General features: G+C 33.6%; 1 protein-coding gene and 1 long non-coding RNA gene across 2 annotated transcripts; both read right to left on the bottom strand.

Moving 5' to 3' along the window:
• Positions 1–1,321: 1,321 nt before the first annotated feature.
• On the bottom strand, positions 1,322–2,256 carry LOC124897291. Its single transcript, XR_007054025.1, has 2 exons — positions 1,765–2,256; positions 1,322–1,589 (listed from the first exon to the last, which is right to left on the bottom strand). It is a non-coding gene; the product is annotated as an uncharacterized LOC124897291 (long non-coding RNA).
• A 6,644-nt stretch (positions 2,257–8,900) lies between these two features.
• LOC124896701 (uncharacterized protein K02A2.6-like) lies at positions 8,901–9,398 on the bottom strand. Its single transcript, XM_047408422.1, has one exon. It carries the CDS (start codon positions 9,396–9,398, stop codon positions 8,901–8,903), a length of 498 nt encoding a protein of 165 aa, XP_047264378.1.
• Positions 9,399–10,745: the final 1,347 nt, after the last annotated feature.

Here is a 10,745-nt window from a genome sequence, read left to right as displayed (position 1 = left end):
ATTCACTAGAAACCTACTAAATCTATTTAATCTACCTAATCCGCGCATAGAGATTCTGAGTAAGGGTTTTGATTACCCGAGGGGAAGGTGTTAGGCACCCCTCAGAGCCTATCCGAAGATAGTCCTTACATTTAGTTTAGGAAAATATTAGAAAACTTTTATTTTTTATTTGCTTAAAATGGTGGTAACTACACATATGTTTATCAAATTTAAAGAAAACACACTAGGTACATAAACACATTCTTATGATATACGAAAAATAACATAATTTATTATTTAAACACATGTACATTTGAAAAAATGTGAAAGTGAAGCGTACAAGTCAAAATTAGTATTTATACTACAAATTTAAAGTTATAATTTTTGCAGGAATATAGCATATCATGATATATAAAATCAAGTGTGTAAAGAAAACTTTCAAGAGAAAGAATATCGTTTTAAAGCATGTAAAATATTTATTTGTTAATAAATCATCATGTACACATGAAAGATAATTTATTTATTTATTTTAAAAAAATTTATACAAAACGCATTTCGCAAAGAAAGGATAACAACAACAACAAACCCAGCATATTCCTACATAGTGGGGTTTGGGGAGGATAGAATGTACGCAGTCTATACCACTATATCTGAAGAAGTAGAGAGGCTGTTTTCGATAGACCCCCGGCTCAAGAAGAGAAAGGATAAAAGTAAATAAGAATTTACGTATAAATTTTTTTTTGAGTAAAATAGGCTTGTACATTCCTGTAAGAAATCATGCTATGGTTCAATTATTGGTGAGCGATTTAAAGTGGTAGTCAAAAGTTATTACAAAATAAAGGATTAATAAAGGTACACATACTGCTATGTAGTTGGAACAAGTGTAGATAATGATCCTAATAATCATAATAACAATAATAATAATTTTAAAAATAACTAGACAAAGTAAAAAAAATATTTCATATTTGATAGATGTATTTATATGTACCTTGTATTTTTGGGAGACTTTAAATATCTGAAAATTTGAAGCACGGTTAGGAACAAACATGAGATATGTACCTTGCGAAATGCTTGGTTAAAATTATTTAGCAACCAATACAAAATGTTAAATTTAGATGGCAAAAAGAACTTTTCTTTAAAATGAAGGTTATGGCAAACCATTTTAATCCTTCTCAAGGATATGTTCTCTTAATTTGGGATTGCGCACAAAAATTAAAATATGATAACAAGTTTATTCTAAATGAGTTGTTAAACATTATACCACTATTATATCGTTAGGCATCGAACGAACAAGAGATTGACCCAATAAAATTATTTCTAGGTGATAAAAATGCAACAAAAATCAAGCAAAGTAAAGCTAACCAAATCACATAAAATACATATTTAAGTGATACAAAGTTATTCAAATACATAAAATACATATTTAAGTGATACAAAGTTATTCAAATAAATGAGAATAATAAAATAACGAGGAAAGCAGGAAACTCGATACTATAGACTTCCTATTGAAAGAACCGGCTTCTAGCGATTCAGACCCCGAGCATTTTGATCCTATGGCCATTGACCCAATTAATTGGGTCAAAATGAGTTCCTTGTGGGACTCCCAACTTCTGAGTTTCATGCAAAAGAAAAAAAAGGATAAGGATTAAAATTAACCAAATGATTTGAGATTTAATAGGTGGATGGAACATGAGATAAAGAAAATCCGATATGAGCCATAACTTAAGCACAACCCACAATGGACAATTACTATTCGGGAGGCATGGATGTGTTATGTTGCCTTACAGAAAAAACGATACCCGCACCCACAAACGGATATCCAAGTTCATGCTTGAAATAGGGAGGACTTTTGTCAAACAAATTGGCCAAAGAAATGAAAAAGCAAATGCCATTACTAAATTTAATTCGCGAACAGCAAATGACAACACCAATATGAACTAAGCATATTAAATATTCCTAAATCAAAATGGATGGAGAAGAGAGATAAAATATAAAATAAAAGGGGCTGATTTTCGTGTTATATGAATATGAACACGACAAAATTTAAAGGATAATGAATATCAATGAAAAATAACCTCCTTAAGATCTATTCTAAAAAATGTGGACAATATTGCCATGCATATATACACATCCCGTGACTCATGTAAAGTTGAACCAAAATTAGCCTCCTCGGGCTTATGTTGATAGAGGTGGACTACAAACAATTAGGGGTGTTCATGGGTTGATTTGGTTCGGTTATTGGTTAAAATTATAACCAAAATCAATTTAGTTGGGTTTTTAATTTCTAAAATCAAACGAAACCACAAACATAAAATAACCGTCGGTTTGGTTCTTGTAGGTTTGGTTCGGTTTGGTTCGGTTTTTTCAGTTTTTTCGATTATTGACTAGCCTACTCCAATCATCTCTAGAATAAACTCCTTCTTTTAACCCATAGAAAAGAGTATCACTTTGAACAATTTCTCATGAAATATTTGTACAGTGATGGACAAATGGTACTATAAGCTCTTAAAAATCAGAACAAACATATTAAACAAAACCAACATTGAGATGAAAAGCACTAACTTTGTATTGTAGGCACTAAGATTATCCAAAAACACACAAACACATACATGTACATTATAAAATAGAGTTTTGTATCCTGTTGCAGTGTACTGCAAGAAGAGACAGAGTTGGGCAAATTTGAGTAATTTATTTATTTTATAGACTAGCTAGGTGAGCTAATCATATAGGGAAAATATTGAATAAAAAAGGAGACATAAAACTACCATTTAAACCAGGGACCATGGTAACTGGTTTGAAAGATTCTTTGTTTATGTAACCGAAGATGAAACAACATATAAATTAGAGTTTGAGTCATCATTCATGTCATCTCTCTTGGGTTATTCACAAACCATACATCAATAAAAATTCAGTAATATTTAATAAATCCCCGCTGCACCATCGCCGGGCTAAAGTTACATCCCATGAAACTTTGAGAGTTTACTATAGAATAGAATTAGATTTAATTACCAAAAATATCCCACAAAAATAAAGAGAAGACTACACTATGAAAGCGAGCGTAAATGAGATATAGAGGATTAATAAACTAAACAAGAAAATATTGTAATATCAAAGCTTACGAGACTCCTTTCAACACGGTGCGGTGCTGATTTTCAATGAAGAATAAAAGAAGCAGCAATTGATGTACTAAGTATTGTGAAAGTTGAAGTAGTGAAAGTGAGGTAGGTGCCATAGGGTTAACTTATTAGTAATAGTAGGTAGAGTTGGGCTTGAGCTTGGGGCTTTGGGCAATTGGGCTAAAGTATTGGTTGGGCTAGGCATAGATTAAAGTTTAGTTTAAAATTAAATTTAATAAAATATTTATATTTTATTTATAAATTATATATAAATAATTATAATACATATATATAAAAAATTTATCAATTTGGTTTGGTTATTTTCACGATTTTTTTTAAGTAAAACCATAACCAAACCAAATAGCATCAGTTTTTTAAAATTTAATACCAAACCTAACTAAACCAAGGTTCACGGTTCGGCTTGTTTTGTAACCAAACACATGAACACCCCTACAACACATGTTAGACTGACGAACAACAAGAAAACAAAACAAGAATCAAAGCTAATCATCTCCCAAATCTTAAACATGTACAAAAATTAAGCATATCAAAATCAACAAGCTTATATCTAATAATCTCCACATAAACCCGGGTAACACCCTTTAAGAATAACACTCCAATAACACTAACTATTAAAAATATAGAGCATAAGCACAATTTGGGTCACCAAAGTTCCACACTTACCCTGAACGAACTAAAAGAAATACCTCACCTGAAAGGGTAAATCATATTTGATCTGATTTTTTCAATGGAAAATGACAACAGTATGACCAAACTTGGAACCTAAACATACAGTACATTCGTATACAACTCTGTTTCAGATTTGACATGACAACCTCCCATGATGATACTCGAGTTCATGCTCATATTTTAAAGTTGAAAACATAGACTTGCTTGGAAATCACACATACAAAATAATAAATCTTTATAACAACATTAACACGAAGACTTAACCATATCGAGGAGCACCAAAGTATGAAATGAATACATCAAAAACTAATAGAGTAGAAAGTTGACATGCATAATTTGACCAAACCAGCGTCTTCATAGATAAACAAATCATTTTCAGGGAAGAAAACAGATTCGAATCCCATTTTACCTTAGGAAAATCTTAAAGAACGCATTAAAACTAAGAAACAACTTAACATCTAATTAACGATATCAAAAGCTTCTCCTCAAAATTATAATTATGATGATTTATGGATCTAGGACCTTTGAAAAATTAAAACAACACTCATAGAATTGGGAAACACAAAAAAATAAAAATAAAAATAAAAAGATGAAGTGAGTCAAGGAAGGATTCACACCTTTTGTCGGGCAGCAAGACTGAGGCTTTCCATCAGGAATTTTGGGAACTCAGAAACTCGACTTTAGGAAATCAATTTTGGACGAAAACAAGCAATAGAAAACTTGTAGCCCCTATTTTTTTTCATGAAATTTTTCTTGCTTGAATTTTTGCTTCTTTCACAGATTTTACTCTTTACCAATTTTTCTTCCCTTTTCTTAAAAAAATTTTCGACCTCTATTCCTGCTTTTCCCATAATTTCCACTCTTTCCTTGCTTTTTTTTTGCTTCAAAATATTCAACCTCTAAAAGAAAAAAAGAACCTGACAAACATTTGTTTTTACTTCTGTTTTCTCTCCCTTTTTCGACCTTATTTTTTATGAGAATAGAGAGACCTATATTTATAGGTACAAATCCAGACTTCAAAGTCCAAATTTGAAAACTCAAAAGTTAAAACAGAAATAAAAGTGTTAAGATTTGAATTTCAAATCGAGATCTCCTTAAATCTGCTTTTTCAGAGCCATTAATGGTCGATTTTCACCAAACCATGGCTTTCCTTCTAAATCCACTAGATTCACAGGATGACAACAACGAAAAGCAGGTTCTCATATGATGTGGGTTGCAGGCGGCAGCTGGCGATGGGTTTAGTAGTTACTGTTTCGGTGGATGGTGAAAGAAAGGGATGAAGAAGAGATGAGGGGAGGGAAGGGTCGGCCATGGTTGTGTTTTAGGAAAGAGATGGAGATGTATTACTGCCTTTTGGAATGAAGGGAATCATGCGTATTTGCTTTTCAGAGAGCGAGAGAAAGCATATTTTGTTGTATTATTTAACTAATTTTTGTCTGTCCGATCACGAGATCGGATGGATAAAAATAAATAATAATAATGAAAAAAAAGTTATTTACTTATAAAGAGAGTCAACTATAAAAGTGGATTAAAATTGATTCATTTTTATCCGCCTGATTATTTGATTGGAGGGATTAAACTTAATAATAATAAAAAATAAATAGATGAATAAATGATTAAATATATATAGTATATATATGTATGTATATATATATATATATATATATATATATATATATATATAAGGAAAAATTATAAATTATAAGGTTGAAAACTTTGGATTTTTGGGTTAAAATTGAAGTGACGGGCTAGATTGATGAGTGTCGGTTGAATGAAAAGAAGAAATGGACATGGATATTGGACTGGGTTTTGGGCTAATTTTTGACCTCTTGTTTGGAATTTATAAATAAAGGGTTGGGTTCAATGAAATAAGTAAATTGAAGTTGAATTATTGTTAGCGTGAATACTCCTTTTCAGTAGTCTGAATACTCTTTTTCTACTGAAATTAAATTTATCGATGTTTCCGGCTACCCTAAAAATTATTTTTATTTTAACGTATACAAATTACAGATATAATTTGTATAAGCGTCCAATTTGATATCTTTTTATAATTTAATATTAACAATATATATATATATATGTGCGTAAAAATAAGAATATAATAAATTATATGTAAAAATCAAGAATATAATAAAAATATGTACATTTTAAAAATATATTTATGTAATAAAAATGTACATATATGGTCATAATATTGCCCAAAAGATAAAGTTAGAAAGGATGCGAATGCGAATACCAAAAGATATATATATTCTTTATTCGTTAAAATATTTAATTATATTAAATTAAAATATTTTATATTATAATAGAAAAATAAATTCCCCTTTTATTAAAATTTGTAGAAATAGAAACAAAATACGAATCTTATTTTTTTATTTAATTTTTGAAAATTATTTAGGGCTAAGGAGCATTGAAAACGTAATTCAGGATAAAGGGCGAGCCAAAATTGGGTGGCAATAGTTTCCCCAGAGTGACTGAAGATTTGTGTGAAAATTTTTGGACAATCACATTGATGCAATCAATTTTGTTTTGGGCAAAACAAAATTTTTGGAAGATTATGATCGGGCTTCGATTTTTAAGCTGCCTACATATCTTGGGTTGCATGAGAAATCAGATCATTTGTAGTTTGAATTGGAGCAAAGTTTAATGAACCTCAAACTTTTCCCTAGTATAGAATTATGGTGACACTGGGTTCCTTCGACGAGGATAATAAAGATTTCAACATGAATGGAAAAGAATACGAGTGCAAGTCCCAAAATTGGCTATTCAGAATAGCTGGGAATAAAGAGATATTAGATAGCAATATCTACTGAGGATTTTAGGATAAAAAGGGAATTGAAGATCTTCAAAGATTTCCCTAGTATTGGATTAAGACAGCACTGGGTGATGACACTAAAAAATTATGAAAATAAAAACTTGAGTCGAGTTTCTTCGCTGGAATCCTTAATGTAGCTAGGAATGCTTGACATTCTACTAGCTTGCCCCAGTTTGATGCTAAGAGGGTAGTTCTATGCTGTATTGCATGTTCCTGCAAAACAGGTAAAAAAGGTGAAAAATACCTGTTGTTCAAAAGTTGTAACTTAAAATTGTAATGTAAAGAGTAGAGTTCAGATATTCAAACTAGTGTTGTCTCCGTTTGTAGAAGCTTCCAACTGGCGGGGAAATAACTGAAAAGTAAATAGCCTCTGTCGGCTAAAATATAAATAGCCTCCGTTGGCTGAGCAGCTGCTTGAATGTAAATAGTCTCCGTTAGGTGAATAAATAGCCTCCGTCGGCTGAAATGTTGCATGCTATGGTGTGGGCCTCTGATTAATAGGTTGTGCTCTATTTGTTGAAATACGATTCTCCTATATGGCGGAGTGTTTCTTTACTTATGTACATTCTTTAATTTGTGGTAGGACGTCCTCCTTGCTGGTGCACAACTCCCGATATGGCAGAGAGTCATATTGCTCATTCGCATTCTTCAATATGTCAGAGAGTTATTTTTCTTGCTTATGTACTATCTTTGAAAAGCAGAAACTCGACTTTATTTGCTTATGTACAGTCCTCGCAACACAGAAGCTTGACTTTGTTGAAGTCTGACGACATTATCCCATTGGAGAAGTTATTGGACGCAGTTCGACGATGATTCTTCGATTGGTGAAGTTATTCAATGCATTCAGGTGGTCGGCTATGATTGGCGAGGTTTATTGGGAGAAGTAAATAGCCTAATCTTCCTATAAGGATCCTCTTTTCTTTGTTTTCAACCCGGTTCTTCAAAATGTTCCTGCGAAAGAATTCGAATAGAACTCTTAGATCTTGTGAGGATTAGTGTAAATGTATGTAATGAGAATAAAGTAGGGGAATAATATTTGGCTCATGTCATAGTGGTAACCCGCATGATGACCCTGATCCTATACTAAAGCTTGACTTGATGTCGTCTTCTAATTCCTGTTTTTTTTGCGTTCAAAGAAATATTCTTAGTTGGAAGGGGGTGCTGATTTGTCTCGACTTGGGGATTTTGGCTCTGTCTATGAAATACTCCAACACTCCCTTGGTTACTCGATCACTCCCAAATCTGGAGTCTTAGTAGGTGGGAAAGTTCGAAAGTATAGTGAAAAAAATATATATATATGTATATATGTTTTCGAAAATATATTACATATATATTAAGTATATATGGTAATTCTCTATTGTTTAATCGATTATGACATGTTTTGAAATCCGTTAAGCCTCAGCTCGTCGATTGTCATTCTCGTGGCTTTATCCTTCGATTTGTTGATGCTTAATATGATTCTGGAGGTGATATCACTTATATTCTAGGGTTATACTATAAGCGATAAGGGATTACCATAAAGGTAAGACCAAACCTTTCAGGTTGCCTATGTATCCTTAAAATAGGAATAAGATTTGCACGTTGTTCGAAGGTTGAGAAGGAAAAATAAAATGCAGCAAATGAGTTTAACTCAGACATCCTACGTATCAAAGTGGAATCAGGTCAGGCTGTAGTTTAGTACAGTGAAAAGGTAAAAATATGAGGGGATCAAATCCGATGTGGATTGCCTACGTATCCCGTCGTGGGAAGTCAGGTCAAGCATAGTTCTGAATACATGAAAGGATGATATTTTCAGTTTTTCTAAGGGAAACCAAACCCTATATGGTCTACCTACGTATCCCTCCATGGGAATTTAGGCTAATACGTAGTCCTATTACATCAGAAAAATGCAAAACTACAAAGAAAAAACAACTAGTCCTAATGTCTTCAAATATAGTACTTCTTGATGGCGTCTTAATTGATCAGCCTCGTGCTTACTGTGCTGTCAATTTCTGCAAGAATTACTGCTCCTCCTGAGAGTACTCAGTGAACTATGTAGGGATATTTCCAATTTGGCACAAATTTCCCTTTGGCTTCATCCTGGTGAGGAAATATCTTCTTTAATACTAATTGTCCTGCTGTGAATCGACGAGGCCTGAATTTCTTGTTGAACGCCTTGATCATTCTATTTTGATAGAGTTTACTATGATAGACTACTTCTAATCTCTTCTCGTCAATGAGCATCAACTGCTCGATCCTGCTGCGAATCCATTCAGGATCATCTAGACCAACCTCCTGGATGACTCTCAATGAATGTATCTCTACCGTATCACTGCTTCCGAACCATAATCCAACATGTAGGGAGTTTCCACAGTAGAAGCTCTACTTGTGGTGCGATATCCGAGCAAAGCATACAACAGCTTCTCATGCCACTCTCTATTGCCGTGTACTATCTTCCTCAAGATCCTCTTAATATTCTTGTTTCCGACTTCAACAACTACATTCATTTGTGGTTGATACGTCGTGGAATTTCGATGAGAGATCTTAAACCTTTCACAAATTTCTCTCATTAGGTCACTATTAAGATTGGCTCCATTATCTGTTATGATTGACTTTGGGATTCCAAACCGACAGACTAAGTTGTTATGAACGAATTCTGCTACCACCTTCTTGGTTATAGACTTATATGTTGAGGCCTCAAACCACTTCGTGAAGTAATCGATAGCGACCAAAATAAAATGGTGTCCATTGGAGGCAGAAGGATTTATGGGCCTAATAACATCCATGCCCCAAGCGGCAAATGGCCAAGGAGAACCCATCACATTGAGCTCATTTGGCGAAACTCATCTAAAGTCTCCATGAACTTGATATTAGCGACATTTTTGCACATATCAGATGCTATCCCTCTCTATGGTCATCCAAATTTATCCAGCTCATAAAATTTTCTTTACCTACATGAAACCGTTCATGTGAGATCCACAAGTTCCTACGTGTATTTCTTCCAACAATCTCGTGGCTTCCGAGGCATCGACACATCATAACAATCCCAAGTCTGGAGTCCTCCTATACAAGATTTCCTTATTGAGAAAGATGTGATTAGCCATCCTTCTTAAAGTCTTCTTCTGCTTGCCATTAGCACTTTTTGGATATTCTGCTGCTATGAGCAGCCTCTTGATGTCGTAGTACCACGTATTTCCATCTAGCTCTTTATCTACATGGAAATAGTATGCTTGTTAGTCATGTATCTCCACCTTTATGGGATCGATGTAATTCTTATTTGGGTGCTAAGTCATTGAGGATAGTGTTTCCAAGGCATCGACAAACTCATTTTGAATTTGAGGGACGTGTTTGAACTCAATATTTTTGTATCTTTTACTCAACTCCTTGACACATTTCACATAAGGAAGGATTTTGACATTTTTGGTGGTCTACTCTCCCTGCACCTGGTGGATCAACAAATCTGAATCTCCTATCACCAAAAGCTCTTTGATGTCCATGTTTACTGCCATCCTAAGTTCGAGAATAAAATTCTCATATTCTGTCATGTTATTCATGCAAGGGAACCTAATTTTTACTAAGATCAGGTAATGTTGACCTGTTTCTGTAACTGGAACTGCTCAAATTCCAACTCCTTTAATGTTCGCTGCTCCATTAAAGAACATTCTTCTTCCATCATAATACTCTGAGATGTCTTTTCCCATAAATAACACCTCTTCATCATGAAAATAGGTATTGAGCAGCATGTAATCTTGATCCATAGTATTTTCTGTGAGGTGATCAGCCAAAGCTTGTCCTTTGACTGCTTTTTGTGTCACGTACACAATATCAAACTCGCTCAAAAAAATCTGCCACGTACACAATATCAAACTCGCTCAAAAAAATCTGCCATTTCGCCAACTTCCCAATAGGCATTGCTTTCTGAAAGATTTACTTGAGTGGATCCATTGTTAAAATCAAGTACGTGGTGTACACAGACAGATAGTGCCTCAACTTTTGTGCAACCCAAGTCAATGCACAACAGGTCCGCTCCAATAATGTATACCTTGCTTCATATGGTGTGAACTTCTTACTCAGGTAGTAAATTGCTTGCTTTTTCCTCCCTGTATCATCATGCTACCCTAACACACATCCAAATGCATTATTTATAATAGATATATATAACAACA

Source organism: Capsicum annuum, chromosome 3, assembly GCF_002878395.1.
Source record: "Capsicum annuum cultivar UCD-10X-F1 chromosome 3, UCD10Xv1.1, whole genome shotgun sequence".
Taxonomy (NCBI): domain Eukaryota; kingdom Viridiplantae; phylum Streptophyta; class Magnoliopsida; order Solanales; family Solanaceae; genus Capsicum; species Capsicum annuum.
The sequence above is the reverse complement of the archived record's forward strand: the minus strand, read 5'-3'. Positions and strand labels throughout refer to the sequence as shown.

Excerpts from the sequence above, each read along its gene's own strand:
- LOC124896701 (XM_047408422.1), bottom strand. The coding sequence starts at position 9,398 with ATGGGTTCTCCTTGGCCATTTGCCGCTTGGGGCATGGATGTTATTAGG.